The sequence below is a fragment of the Lepidochelys olivacea genome, assembly GCF_965140295.1.
Source record: "Lepidochelys olivacea isolate rLepOli2 genome assembly, chromosome: 6".
Classification (NCBI taxonomy): domain Eukaryota; kingdom Metazoa; phylum Chordata; order Testudines; family Cheloniidae; genus Lepidochelys; species Lepidochelys olivacea.
The window spans coordinates 119,380,673-119,396,412 of record NC_140416.1 but is presented as its reverse complement, the minus strand read 5'-3'; the positions used below and the strand labels follow the sequence as shown (position 1 = coordinate 119,396,412).

The 15,740-nt window shown below is 39.7% G+C and overlaps 1 protein-coding gene across 5 annotated transcripts in view; it reads left to right on the top strand.

Moving 5' to 3' along the window:
* Positions 1–5,889, top strand: part of TMEM260 (transmembrane protein 260) — a 48,166-nt gene extending 42,277 nt beyond the window's left edge. For 4 of the 5 annotated variants that reach the window (XM_084631277.1, XM_084631278.1, XM_084631279.1 and 1 more), the window contains 4 exons: positions 1,174–1,350; positions 2,511–2,564; positions 3,075–3,165; positions 4,268–5,889. In XM_084631277.1, coding sequence (XP_084487403.1) covers positions 1,174–1,350; positions 2,511–2,564; positions 3,075–3,165; positions 4,268–4,540 — 595 coding nt within the window. In that variant the 3' untranslated portion in view covers positions 4,541–5,889. Of the gene's footprint in view, positions 1–1,173; positions 1,351–2,126; positions 2,455–2,510; positions 2,565–3,074; positions 3,166–4,267 lie in introns of those variants that run through there. The other variant, XM_084631281.1, reaches the window with a different exon arrangement.
* The last annotated feature ends 9,851 nt before the right edge of the window (positions 5,890–15,740 follow it).

Genomic DNA, 15,740 nt, shown 5'->3' with positions numbered 1-15,740 from the left:
AGAAAGCCTTGCCTAAGATATTGGTCTGGTAATTTTCCCTTTTTTAATATTGTAAGTAAGTATTTTAACAGTTGACCTCTGGAAAAAACTGTTTCTGCGTGTGTGTGTCTGCATCTGTGTGTTTTCAGACTTAGATACTCTCCTTTCAGCCTGACTGGGTCAGCTGTAGAGCTCACAGACTGCAAGATAACTTCCAGTTTACTATCTGGTGCCCAGTGGTAGGGGTGCTAGAAATACCTTAATAGATTCAATGGAATGGAAGGAGGGGAGGTGGATTACGCAGCACTGGCAGGTACACCTACACGCAGCTGCATGGGGAGAAGGCGGAGTCATTGCCTACGCTTTGGCATAGAAAGGGTTACATTCACTCTGCCCTGGGCAGCCCCTTCCCTGAGTGCGCCCTCTGTTGCCGCAACCTCAGCAGACAGTGTGTGTGTGTGTTGGGCTCCCTTCTGCCCCACATCAGTTCTTCTAGGGGGGTTGTTGTTCCTGTAGACTCCTCCCTCCTTCGTTAGCCCCCCAGGAACACCTGAGGAGGAGACAGGCCAAGGTATTGCTCCACTGAGTGGAAGTCCTGCAGCTACTGCAGCCTGTCTCTCTATGTACTAGTGTACACCTGCCCGACCCCCACCTGGAAACTGAATAAGGAGCCCCCTCCACCAACACAAGCCAGGGGAACAGGGGTTCCCCCCTCCTCGCTCTCGCACACACCTGTTAGTCGAGTCCTGCCCATTTCAAGACTGTCAGGGAGACCCATCCCTGCAACTGATCACCCAGCCCATCACCGGCAGGGCCCGTTCTCCCACCTACCCAGCCTGGAGGTCAGCAGATGACCTGTTTGTCACTGCGGCTGCCAACAGGAGCCTCAGGACAAAACCATCTGCCGCTGGCGCCATGACTGCTGCAGATGCGAATGGCTGCCAGGCAGGGGAGCCATTATCTGCTGGGATGTTGCAACAGTCCCCCCTCCTTGTCAGTCCCAAGTAGCACATACTCACTGAACTTCTTTCAGATCTTCAGATCTTCTCCCGGTTCATTGCCTGCGCCTTATCCCAGATGCCGTGCTTTGTACTGGGCGACGCTCGGGAGGAGCTGTTTTCCGCTGTAGTGGTGAGCGATGCAGTGAACGCTGGAAGCGTTTACAAATAACGGAGTCTCTCTGTTTGTTGACAGTAAGGAAGCATTTGCCTGCATAGGACTTAATGAAGGGGACTCAACTTGGAGAAAAAGCCATTCACTTTGGCCATGGGGTTCCTGTGACAAATTGGTTTCTTCAGGAACGGTTTTTAACCCAGGAGAGTGGATACATCTTACAAGGAACATCTATAACTGGACTGAAGACTATGGAAGGTATGAAGCGCGACTGTTTCAAATCTTATTTGTCTGTCTTGGCCTCGTAAATCATGAGGACTCTGTGCTGTGTCTTCCTGTTTAATTAGTCTTCTGCCACCAGCATAAACAGTGGGGGAGCTGTGTGCTGCAATGTTAATTCTCGTAGCTGTTCACCTTCAGAGAGGCTCAAACACTGATGCTGTCACAAGTGAAAATGGGTGTAGAGGTGTCATCACAGTCTTCCTCCACCATGGTGAGTGTGGCATCACTCCCCAGGATGGATAGTGTCTGTAGGAGAGAGGCTTGGGAATGGGCTAGTGAGGATCTTTAGGACTGGTGGGGTATTTCATAACTATAGATTTGTTGGCACGTCACGTCGAAATTATGGGGCAGCCACACAGCTGGGTAGGGGCTCTTATAAAGAGCCATCTCACTCCTTTTCCGGTTGTAGTCAGTGCTGTGATCCCTTGTCTTCAAGAGCACAAAGGCCCCTAGTCACTGGAGCACTTAAATGCATGTCCTTAAGTCCATCTCTATTCAGTGGATCACTTAAGCACATGTTTGAATCCCAGTGAAGTCAATGGCATTTAAACATACGCTTAAGTGCTGTGCTGAATTGCAACTTCTGTTCCCCAATTTAATAATAAAATAATTGTGTTTTTTTTTAAAGTGTAAGATTATAATCTCCATAGTTCCTGCTTATATTACTCTTTCATGCCCGCAGTGTTAAAAATATGAGACACAGGCCAGTTTTGTGACTCACTGGGCTCAGATCTTCTTTTCCCTGTTCACAGGGACCAAGAGTATTAAGGACATCACTTATCTAACTCCCAAAGCGTCACAAACAGAGCTACAAAGGGTGCTTATATCAGGCTGCCCAGGCTGAGAATAGTCAGGGCGCTGTGAGACATGTAAAAGGAGCAGCAAGAGATTATATCTAGCGAGAAAAATAAGGTTTATCCAGGAGCAGGTTCATTCTGCATTCCTTGCTGCCGTGCCCTAGACTTCATGGCCCCGTTCCTTCTGCCTAGGTGAGTTATAATCTGAGAAGTTGGAGGGGAAGGGGTTTTGTCATAGAGCGCAAGATGATCGTGCAGTGGGTGATATGCCTGGAGTCCAAAGGATGAAACGCAGTGCTGTAGGCAGCGAGGTTGAATTTCACTTTAATTATTTTTTAGGTTTGATCCATCTTCCTGGGAAGCTGTAGCAAATGAAGAGATGTGGCAAGCCAGGTGAGGTTCCCTTCACTTTCCAGCAACCCACGGCTAATGGTTTCAATTTGTTGCCGTGAAACGCATGTCAAAGTGGGTGCTGTAATAACGGGTGTTGCTTTGCCGCGAAGTGAAGTATTTCCCCCTCAGAAAAAAATAAATGTCTAGAGGAAGACTTGCTTATAAGGAAAATTCCCTTCATCCTGTGGATTGTACATCAGCTTGATGAAATGGTTAGAACTGAGTGAATTCTGTTGCGGGGTCCTGCAGAAATGTGGATTTTGCTGTAAATGTCTCGATGAAGGAGAGGATAGTTTGGAGATAGAGTGAGGAAATATATTTGTGTCAAATGTAAATCACAGCAGACTTTCAAGTGGAGGAGAGGTGGGCTTTCATATACAATTATAAGGGGATTTTGTGGTTGCATCTTCCATAAGATAATATTGAAGGTTTTGCCTATTAATGTGAAGTGATCTAGTTGTATTTAAAAATTATTATAATTGTCGTGATGGAGTTTATTCTGTTTTCTAGGATGAAAACAGCCTTCTTTATTTTTGACCTTGCAGAAACTGCTAGCGTGTCTGCAGATATAAAATCCCAACTTTATACATTTGCGTACAACGTAGGTAACTTTTTGTCACCTTTTTTTTTCCTTTTGTTGTTGTTGTCGGCGAGCTATCTCTAGTGCTGTGTTAGTGCCCAGGGCACATACACATAGCTAGATAGCATGAGTGCTGGATGTGTTCTTGTTCATCCAATCCAAGTATATAGCAAATTAAAAGGGGATTGTTCAGAGATTTTATCCATTCCTGTTTCCCGCTTTAAAGGCCTGCCCCCAAACAATTGCAGCAGCATGTCTGGATGGTCATTCAGTTAGCAAATAAAGGTGACGCTCAAAACATCTTCTCTCTAGCTAGCACCTTGTTTTGTCGCATTATGTACTCCTAACCCATGCCAATTGAGCACTGAAGTTCCCTGTGCACACTAGTCCCCATGTCTATGCACAGCTGTGCCAGCATATATAAAATTCTAAAATCTTCGTTCTGGAAATAAGTTGTGCTGTACTTCACACCACTAGAAATATTAGCTGTGACCTCATCAGTGGCTCATTGGTAGTACCTTATTGGTAACGGTATTAAGTGATGCACATTCGCAAAACTAATAATCTCCGTTGGTAGAGATGAGGAACGTCTTAACCCAAGAGATGAACTATTAATAGTTTTCTTTAAATTGTTCCCTGCTGTGTAACATTTTAGAGTTTGAGTCGTCCCCTTGTCAGGCAGATTCCTAAGCATGTGCCTAACTTTGGAGCATGTGAATGGTCCCATTGAAGTCAATGGACTGCTTAAGTCCTGTTTAAGATGTCCTGACCTTCTGAACTATTGGTAAATGTCTTTCCATGCATTACAGCTGAATCTTTTTTCCATAGTGTAACAACTCTCTCAGGGAAGTATGTTATGTCAGGGGATGGGGTTATATCATTCATTTGCAGCATTCTAAAGAAAACATAGCAGTTCTAGTAAATGACATATTTTTGCCACCCAATGATATTCCAACTCATACTTCTCTGCATTACTACTAGATTGATTTCACAGACATGCCATTCTAGATTGTGGCCATCAAAATGATGTTGATCTTGTCTGTTTTCTTAACACTATAAAATTCTGAAAAAGCCACTAGAGAGAGAAATGTGTGTGCACTTCATATTTTATTTATTTTTACAGTCGTACAAGGAAATCATCAATTCACACAAAAAACATCCAGTCAATTGGCATAAAAACTATGCAATAGCTTGCGAAAGGATGCTGCGTCTGCATAAGGTGGATGTGGACCCTGAAGTGTTGTTATCTGAAACTGTTAAACATTTCCTCCTCTATACGGCGAAAGCAGAGGATGATCCCCAACGAGCCGATATTTTGCAGGCTGTAAAACACCTGAAGAAAGAGCTGCAGGGGCTGAGAAAAATGAAAAAAGATCTGAAGCAGCTGGCTGTATAGAACCCGTTTGTGGACCTGCTTTCTGAAGTGTTAAAATTCTGAAGTTGGGAGGTAAAATTTAATCTGTTAGTTAACAACATGAGAAGGTTTTTTAAATACGACAGACGTGATAGCAGAAGGAAATCAAGTGGCCTCCTGGATGGAAATGTAGCACTGTTCTTTTTTTTAGTTGTCGCCAGATGAAGAGTTCTGGTAGCCAGCGCGCCCTTCACATTGATTTGTGTAGAAAAAAATTTGTTACCAAATTAAGCACTGTGTTTAAAAAAAAGAAAAAAAAGTGAGGAAATCCAAAATACTGTGCGTGTAGATACGTCCATTGATTTTATTTGATATGTATAATTACTTCATAAATATATGAAATTCATTTCCTACTAAAAGTTCTTTCTGTTGTAGAGTTTCAGCTGTGTAAAATATCTCTATTTTGTATATCTTTGTGCACAGTATTATACACTTCCATTAGAGAAAGAGTGCGTGTGGGTGTGTGTGGGTGTCTGGGATATAGGATCATTATTCATAGTGGGTGAAGCCATGATTGAGTTACACAAGTTATCCAGAAAGAGTTCTGGTAAAACCTTTACACCTCACTACTCTCTCACACATCCTGTAGATGTCACAGATGCTACAAAAAATAGTTTTAGGAATGTTTTAGAGCATTTTCTCTGAACTATTTTTCGTCTTTCCTATGGAGCCAAGTGAGTTGGTTACCATGAATCGAACTGTGTCAGGCTCAAGGGACCAATAAAATTGTCTAAAAATGACCTAAAATAGCTGGTCTGTATTTTATTTTGTTACTGATATTTATTCCTTTTTATTTGGTCTTTCAAGGGCTAAAACTGAGTGCTGGGCCCCCACTGGCAAGGTAGGAATTTTACCTTCCCAGTGATTATAATGTTCCCGTTTCTAGCCTTGCAGGCCCTTGAGATATTTTTAGATTTAGAGAAGCTGTCGCTGGCCCACAATGGAATCTTGGTGGAGGTAATTTTTGGGGAGAAAGAGGAAACATTTATGTGGCAGGTTGATATTTTTTTCTTCTTCTTTTCAATTACCACTGATCAAAGCTATTTTGAGGTTTGGAACCTTAGAAGAAGTGGAGATTGTATAGTGAGCAGAGTGCAGGAGAAATGGTCAAAGGTGCACTATATGTTTATCACATGGCTCTGCAATTTATTATATGGATTTCCGCCCCATATATATATATCTGTCTGTGCATATGTGATTCTGGACTGTTACTCCACTTACGAACTCTGATATTTCTCAGATATTCTTCATGTGTTGGTCTGTGTTTTTAAATGTAACAGATTCATTCCATTCCATAAAGGCTTAAATGGACACTGAGTACTTAAAGATCACACTTCCGTCTGAAAGTTCTTACCCTCCAGTTGTTACGTTACAATATTAGAGAAAAATATTTTCCTCTCTTTCTTTCCATTTTGGTCACTGTGTACATTTGGCAGCACGTTTTGAATAGTCAGTTGCTCAATGTTTGAGGTGGGGGATTTGCAAACACTGAGAAGAATGGGAACATGTGGTTATAAAATCAGAAAAATTGCCAGCGTGACTCAGAGCTTGTCTACACGAAAACTTAGTTGTGAGCAAGTTGGGGTGCTAAATGCACTAAGCGCATGCACCAAGTGTCCGGGTGGACCCTGCTGCTGCGCACTAAAAATTTCCTTTGATCTGTGTTCCCTTTGTTCCGCATTGATCTACCTCACTTTGAAATGAGAGGTGGGAGCTTTTAGCATATGACAGACACTGAGTGCATGACGGGCTAGCGTGGGGTGGATTTACACCTCAGCTTGCCGTGAGCTAAGGCTTCATGTAGAAGTCCTCAGGTGTGCTTTTAACTCATTGTTTTGCAATTGACTAGATTTCAGGTTGATAGTACCCTTCCATTTTGTCAATTACTGTATAAGTAAAGCATTCATATAAAACTACAGTATATCATACATCCCTACATACCAGCCTTTTAAAATAAGCATTCTTCTCCCTTCTCTTGATCCGTCCTTCAGCACAATGGATGACATTAGAAACTCTGGTTTTTTGACTGCTTTTGTTCCCTATATTATTCACAATCCGTTCAGGCAAATATAGTTAGGCAATTTCTATCTTGATTTGATGCCCAGTCTTAGCTGTATAGCCCTGAAATAATTTGAAGCCTTTGTGGATTCTAATGCCTACTTGGGAAAAAGCAGAGCCACACAGACATTTAAACTGTGATCTGATTAAAATAAAGTGTCATCTCTATTTTAGTAAGTAGCAACGCAGACCAGAGAAGAATTCTCCCACAGATAAATACATTCCCTGGCTGGAAAATTATTGGAAATGTGGAGCTACTAAACAGCTATTTTAAGGGGTTGGGAGGGAATTTCCCTGGATTATCTACTCCCAATACATGTGTGCATGCATATGTAGGTAGATAGAAATAGATAGTGTGTGTATCTAGAGCTGAAAAATATCACTGATGTCAGACTGTGAAGGTAAAACTTCGGAAGCAACAGAAGTTTCAAGATTCCGTTTAATAAAACCATTTGGATTAGGTCTGCTGGTACTTTTACCCAAAGCAATTGTTCTGAGAACGTTGCAAAGCCTACATGCTAAATGGCAATGCTCAGAGAAGCTGGCAGAAGTTTAATTTTTATCGGCTCCTCTTAGGTGGCACCCTAAGTTTATCAAACAAGCAAAGCTGATAAAGTCTTCGTTAGTCTCAGTTGCATGAATCGGTTGCCAAGTAAACAGGATTTTGCATTTTCCTAATTACTTTCATATGTGTGTTTTACCTCTATTTGTTCTCTTGCAGAACTGGTTCTAATAATTAGCCAGACTCCTGCTGCCTAAATGTAAAAAAGGAGACTTCTGAGGGTTTCTCTTATAAATTCATTTCTGTTACAAGCATCTTTTATACATATTACTAAAGGGAGCGCACTAAGAAATGCAAATAATAGTTCTTTATTTTATTATGACAGTTAATTAATAGCAACCTGTTTTAATGAATAAAGTCACTCAAAGTCCTTCAGCACTTCCTAAGTAGAGGCCAGAATCTGTAGGGATTCTTTTCCCCCCAATTGTATAGCTCCTAGACTCCAAGCACTATATAGGCCTCTGTATAGAAATGCTCACTAATGAAGAGGGAGGGCTAGAAGCTTGTCTGCATTCAAAGATCACTGGTGAGTCATTCAGCAAGAAAAGGCCCCTTACTAGGAATAGTCACAGTTCCGTGGCATTGTACTAGCAAAAGGGTCTGATCAAAGGTCTCCTGTGGAGCTTGCATGGTTCCTTTTCAGACTACGACCATAATTAAAACCACTAATTCTCTTTTAAAATGCTGCAGGATGCCATGTAGGCATCTGTCTGGAGTGTCCTTTGTGATGTCATAAGCTGTTAAGGACCAGTGCCGAGGGCTTTTGAGTGAAATGCCAGTCATGAAGGTGCTTCAAGACAAGGGTGCCTCTAAAGGCTTGACAGGGCCTTGACTACACAATTCGAGCTGAATTTGCCCCTTGTCAGCTGCCAGTAAATAAATCTCAAAGGGGGAAAAGCTGAAGTTTCATTACCTGATCCGTGGGGCTTTGTTGGTTTTGGCATCACACAGGGGAAGCTCTTGCCCCTCCATTCTCTGGATTTGAAGATGTCCATTGGAGCCTGCAGAGTCTGGGTAGGGTTCAGAGCGGAACCTTTTGAAGAGTGTCAATAGTTGTAACAGTTCAGCTGTTAGGAAGACAAATAAATGGAGGAGCTCATTAATCCCTTTTTGGCTCTCGGTGCCTTTTGCCCTTTTATCACAGCCTTATTAGGCTCCTGCTCATCTTGAACCAGAAAAAATGAATTGAAGTTGTTGAGTCCTAATTGGCAAAGACTTTTAATCATGGGCCAAGAAATTTCACTGACTTGAAAGTAACTTCTCCACAGGGAGGAACCAAAAAATGCTTGGTTTACTTTAAAACAAAACCAGACCTGTTAGGGTTCAGTGCAGTGTAAAACGTTAAGCAAGTACTTGGTAAATGGGCGTGTCTGTGCTTACACGATGTACAGTCACTGCTTATAAAATAATCATGGTGCCAGAATCCTAACAGAGGGATATTCTGTTCTGAAATTGACTTGGATTTTGGGTGTCTGCATTATCATTAAATAGCCATGAATGCAATATAAGCATCTATCCACTCAAAACAGCGCACGTCCATGGCCAGGGAATTGTTTTATATGGTGGAAAAGTTGATATCAATCATTTGCAATCATTTATACAGGACATGAAGTGTAATGATACCGCATAGTTTCCATATGCCCAGTGATGATTTTGATCTTGGGATATTGCCCCGTATCTAACAACTGTGATATCTCATTAAACCAGTGGCTCTCCACCTTTCCAGACTACTGTATCCCTTTCAGGAGTCTGGTTTGTCTTGTGTAGCCCCAAGTATCACCTGACTTAAAAACGACTTGCTTACAAAATCAGACATAAAAATACAAGTGTCACAGCAAACTATTACTGAAAAACTGCCGACTTTCTCATTTTTACCATATAATTATAAAATAAATCAATGGGAATACAAATATTGCACTTACATCTCAGTGTATGGTATACAGAGCAGTATAGACAAGTCGTTGTCTATATGAAATTTTAGTTTGTACTGACTTCGCTAGTTCTTTTTACGTAGCCTGTTGTAAAACTAGGCAAATATCTAGAGGAGTTGGTGCACCCCCGGTAGATCTCTGCATACCCCTCTGCATACCCCACTGCACTAAACAAATAAAAAGGGTTAGAATCAACCAATCCATAACTGTAGGCACTTAGGTGTTTTACTGTAAACTAATATTTTGTTTAAACAGAGATTGTGTTAAATACAGAATTAATTTAGGTGTGTTTTCCTCCCTCCACAAGTCAAACAGAAAATAACTGTTTCCGTGTTTCAGATACTTTTATATTTATACTAAAAATGTCTCATGGTCCAGCACAGCCTGAAAAACATCAGGGTCATGCATTATGGCACAAAACCCTTTCTCTGGTTTTCAGGACTTAACTTGTGTGTTTTGGAAATTTACCAGACTAGGCTTCAGCCTTAAGGATGGTATTTACAAGCTTAGATCTGAACAAAAAAGTCCTGATGAGTTGCTGGCTTGCTTTAAGACATCTGGTTAACTGCAGCACCCACTAAGAGATGCCGGGGGAGGATTGTCCGTATTGCTCATCCTGACACTTGTCACAAATGCAAAACAGCTCTAAAGCCTGTACTCACAAATGAATGAGTCATGTTTCCAGGGAATTCTGGGAACATTTAAAGGACAAGATCTTGGCACATCATTACATGAGCAAACATGCAGCTAAAGCTTCTGCAGTGATCATGATATCAAATGAAGACATCATTGTCAGTACCCTCTAAAAGTCTGTTTAATTTGGATCTGCATGGCAAGTCTAATTCAAGCACCAATCATAGAGCGATGTTCCTACCTGGAGATAGTCTGAGGTGTATATAAGCTAAGAGTTTTCCACAAGAAATGTGTCTTTGCAATTCTGTAGTAAGATTTTTTATTTTTTAATTTCTAATCCCTGTATAATAAACCAGCGTATAATCTTGGGGCAAGATTTATTGATGTAAAAGAATTACTGAATGGTGACTGTTTGCAAGTTTCAGACTCCACCCCGTGAATGCAGATCTGGAGAGTTTACTACTCTCAAAGCTCCATATTCATGGCAAGTCAGTGGCGTTACAGACTTTTAAAGTTGGCATCCAGTCTGACTGGTGTCCGTATATGTCATAAATAATTTAAAACGAAATTAGTGTGAATTGCAAGACCTAATTTTCTGCAATCAGCCATTTGGTTAAAGTTGAGTTACTAAGATTCAAAGAGAATGAAAAACAATACACAAATCCAAACAACCTTCTCACAGTATGGTCTCTCTTTATAAAGCCTATGAATGCTCTTAAATATGCCACAAGATACTTAGGGGTGAAGCACGAGAACGCTGCAGATCAAATGTATGAACGACCTGCTAAACTTTGAGAACCTTGAAAACAAACAAATAAATAAATAAAAGAGAAGCAACCCTCCCCCCCCCCACCACACCTGTAACCTTTTTTGATACATTTCGTATTTTTTGTATGTTTTTTTTTTTAACTTTGGACTTTGATTCAGGAGCTCATGCCTTAATGTAAAAGCGCTTTACAATTGATGTCTGAGGAAAAGGTAGCCCCTTTACTGTTCATAGCTACTCCCGAAAGGATGTCTTAGTATGTCTTGACTTTTTTGTTACATGCAAAAACTTGACATTTCAGTTAAAACTTGTTAAAAAATGAGAGAGACCGAAGATGAAGAGAAGGATCTGCCTCAGTTTACATCAGCTGAGGTTGTGGTTCAGATGTGTTCTATTGGTGGTTTTTAATGCCAGATAATCTTGTTTCCCTAATATAACACAGGGCTTATCTTGAAGTTTTGCTTTTTGTATTGCTACTAAATTGTCTGATGTATAGATATGAATATATTGATCATCAGTGAATCTGTGATTCATAACACCTTCATCTACTCTCATGTTTCGCCCACATATGTTTTTGCATGGGGAGGAATAAGATGATTGGTGGGGTTGAGGAACATAAAGGTCATCCCAGATATTATGATGTAGGCTTGTGATGTTACTTCATTTTAAAACACAGGAGAAATAAGCTAATTCATAAAACATTTTTATATGGAATTAGTTCTTGCCAGCATGCAGAAAAACACTTTGCAGACAGATGTAAAGATGCGGTTCAGAAGCAGGGAAAATGTATTTTAAAAACCATACATTCATAAACTGATTTTCTTGGAAACTGATCAGTTGCATTACCATGATTAGTCAATTCCACACTTAAACTCTTTTGAAGAATTCCGTTTGGTTTTGGTAGGAAAAGCCCATTTTTACAGTTGAGACAGTTTGAAACACCAGTAATTCTGGTTTTAAATAAAGAGATTATTTCAGAAAATACAGGCATGCATCTCTCCCTTTTGTGAGAGACTTTAGAATGTGGGCTTTAAGATTAGAACAGTACATTACAGTGGTATGTTGGGATGATTGGAATTGTTCAGGGGTTTGTTTTTTTTTTTTCCTAAGATTTGCTTTGAAACTTTTCATTATGCATTTACATGTTCTTTTCTTCAGTTGTTGTCATTACTTCTCTCTCTGAGTGTTTCCTATTTAGACTTCATATTATGTAAAAAATCAACTGGTTAAAGTTTAACCTCAGTTGTTTGTTTTTCTGCCAGGAAAACTACAGTACAATAACCGCTGTGCCGATCTGACAAATTTGTATAGTAAATTTGAGTCTGTGACAATACGTGGCTTTAGAATATTTTCCTTAAAAAACACTAAAGTAGTATCCAATGTCTAGCAAGATTATTACATCGGGGTAGGTAGTAGCCATAGTAAAGTAGATTTTAATTAAAATCCTTTTTTACTCCACTCATAATATGCTGTCTATGCATTAAAGGGTACTATGACTTTACCAAACTCCTAGATAATTCATTACCTAGCATTACTGGTGTAGATATTCACCTATCTGTTCTACTAGAATAGAAAACAAACTGCCTAATACTACTCATATTTACTATCTAAATACTGTTTATTGTGTACATGGTTCTCTCATCCCTCTCTGTTACACCTGATGATGTCACCATAGTAATGAATCTTTCTGTTTTAGGATTCTGCTAATCTAACCTTGTTTGGTCCTCTGGTTCCTGTCCTCTGCAACATGCAAGAGAGCAAGCTACTGTAATGTTCCAATCCTGGAAATGCTGATGCTCACAATTAACCTTACTCAAATGAGTAAGTTCCATTGACATCAGGGAACTACTCACATGAGTAAAGTTAAACACTTGCATAAGTGCTTCCACATCAGAGCATTTGTCTTTGATAATGCATATAAAGGAAACATACTATTTAGAAACATCAGAACTCTGATCTGATGAAGTGAGCTGTAGCTCACGAAAGCTTATGCTCTAATAAATTGGTTAGTCTCTAAGGTGCCGCAAGTCCTCCTTTTCTTTGTGCGAATACAGACTAACACGGCTGTTACTCTGAAACCTATCAGAACTCTGGGGATTCTACTGTATCCTTGAGATTTTAATTTTTTTAAAATTACAGTTACATTGTTTAGTTCATTTTAATTCTTCGTGCAGCCACGGGTTGTTGAGAGACACTGTTTGGGAAGAGTGGGTGACCCTTAAATACCATAATTCTTTCCAAAGATGGTTTGGGATTTTGTGGTTTCATTAGCATTTGCGGATAAAAATATATTTAAATTGGCATTATGCTAAGTGATTATTCTTACAGGATGTGAAATTAAATAAATTTTGCACAGCATGAAATTAGTCCTGCCATGTACTGAGTTTGGTGGCAGATCTTTTGGTTTGGACAGTGAACAAGGCCGGATGGCAAAGAAACAAAACAGGGCGGGAGGAAAAACACTACCAAAGGTAAGTCCTTGTAGCAAAAATATTTTTGGCTGGATCAAATATTAAACCTGCTACTACAGATTTCACGCTTTGCATTCTGAAAGCAGATGCAGAGAGATGATGCCAAAAATTAATAGGAATAATATTACTTGCCTTGTGTACTTTACCCAGCAGAGGGCACAACAGATAAGTACAGTATTGTGTGCATTTCTGACTTAGTAGAATCAGACAAGACTTGTTTGTAATTGCTTTTGTAAAAATATGTAGCTGCATGCTTGTGTGCTTATTTACATTTTGGAATGTGATTCAGAATATAGGGTTTAGATTTATAACTTTGTTTTGATCTATCAATGCATAGGAGACTTTCGTTTGTTGCAAGCTTTATGTTTACAAATCCACCATGTTAAATTGCTGGATTTAATCATTAAAGTACAGTGAATTATTGCAATTTTTGTTGGTTATTTTTTAAATATAATTCAAACTTTCAAAGCCTTAGTAGGAAAAATCTCCCAAGGTCTTTTTTTCTTTTTTTAATTGACTTTTTAGAAAGTGTAAATGAAAATTTCAATAAATATTAAAAGGTTAGGAGATGGGGAGAATGCAGAAAAAGGAGTATGTCACATTTTATTCAGGAAAAAGTGTGTTGTTTTGTATATATTTATATATGTGTGTGTGTATATATGTATATGTATAAAATAACAAGATGCTCAATAAATATTGGAAAAAAGTAAATCGTTGCAATTCCAAAATCAAATACTATGCTATAAAGAATGGCTGAGCTATTTATATTTGAATTAGAAAAGAAATGAGAAAATGCTCTAAGGAAAAAAGAATTTTAAGGGTTTAAAAAACACAAGTGTGTAATAGTATTAAATTAAAGCCTCAATAAACATGGAAAGAAAATGTTTAAATATTTGTCGTCTTCACTAGTTTAAAAATAGAAATTTTCCTTAAATATAGTACTTTATTATATTCAGTAAATAGTATTAACTGAAGAGAAATGTAGTCTTCTGAATAACTAAACTCTACAACTCATAGTTTTCATGAAGTAAATTATATAGTGTAGCATACAGTAAATATGTACTCCATAGTAAAATGTCATTTGGAGATCCTGGTTCTTAAAAACACGAACAATGATGTCCAGTGCCCCCTAACTATCTCACAAATGAAGAAGTGATCAGAAGGGGGAAAAGATATGAAAACAACGACATCCTCTAACAAGCCAAATTAACACACATGAAGTCCTTTTTGTAACTGCAAAGCTTGCGGGGGTTTTGCTAAAGGTAGAGCTCACCTTAGCAATCTTCTCAAAAAGACGCTGAAAGTACATGCTCCCTACCGGTTCCTCTAGATATAAAATGAAAGAATCGTTGGAGCAAATGAACATTCCATGTAAACAAGCTTAGCACTGGACTTGCATAGCAAAAATCTGTTTTCATGTTTTAGTCTCTTTTGTTTTAGATTTATTTAAATCAATGCTTTCCAATTATGGGGTTGTTTTTGGGGGGAGGGGTTGCAATTTTCCAATGTGTCTGAGTTAAATAAGACTCTTAAAGTATCTCTGCAGAGTGGTTTAAAAACTGAAGAATCTGAGAGATTGTAAATCTGTGTTTTAAAAATAAAAAAAGTCAAATGAGAGCCGGTTGGAGCTTCTAATACTGAGCTGATTAAGAGCAGTGGTTATATAAAGAGCAGCCAGAGTCCATATTGTAAGTAAGTATTATTGCATCCATGAGAAATACAGCTCTAAAGCTTTTAAGGGTTGGTGTGGCTTATTGGGGTTTTTTTTAGTGAATTAAGTGCTGATGAAAGATGCTAGATTGCCAGCTTTGAACACTCCATTCCTCTATTTAGCCCCAGAACCTACCTATGCACCAGAACAGTGTGCAGTTCTAGCCAGCAGGTACTGGATTCAGCCTAAGGCGAGTCGGGAAAAGGAGGCTTGGGTGTTCACACCTGACCACAGACTAACTTTGAAAGAGGATTCATGTGGATATGCGAGTCCTGAGATAAAATGAATTTAGGAGCCATGATACTAGCAAGGAGGAATTGTGACTCTGCTTGGAGTTGGAAACCCTTTGTGCTGGTGATGCACGGGTCCATGCAGAAGGTGACTGTGGTGTGTTGACTTGGGGTGGGATGGGTTTCATGATCACCATGGGATAGACCTGCGTGGTTTCTGTCTCACGTAGGTGGGCACATGCTAAGGCTTGGCGTTGGTGTGTGAAGGTGGATATGCAGCCTGCTGGGACAGCACAGGCCTCTTCTGTCCACAGCCAGGTATACAGTGGGCCCTAGAAACCCCTTCTCTTGTAATGTCACCATGCTCCTTTGCTTTGGCTGAGTTTCATTCAACGCGTCAGGAGTTTCCAGAAGCATGTTCTGAATAAGCTTTTCCCTCAGCTGCCTGCAAGATGTCCTCCCCTCCTTTCTGGGGAATGCCTGAACCCATTATAAGTAGACATTGTTCATGCTTCCCTTCATAAGAGCAAGCTGTTTACCCTCCTAAAGCAAATGGTGGTGAGATTCTTGTTCAGGAAAACTTCTCTTGTTAACCTTGCCAATTTCCTGATGTCTCAGCTTTCTCCTTTTTGTAGCAGATTAGTGGGGAAGGTCTAGCATTAGACCTTGGCTCATTGTGGAGAATGCACTTATTTCTTGGGCTGCCAGTCTTCTGGGGATGAACAGAGTTCAGACCTCCTTGCTCATATTATTAGGTCTTTCTGTGACATGTGACATATTTGATTATGAAGCACTCACTCTTTACTCATCCACAGGACCT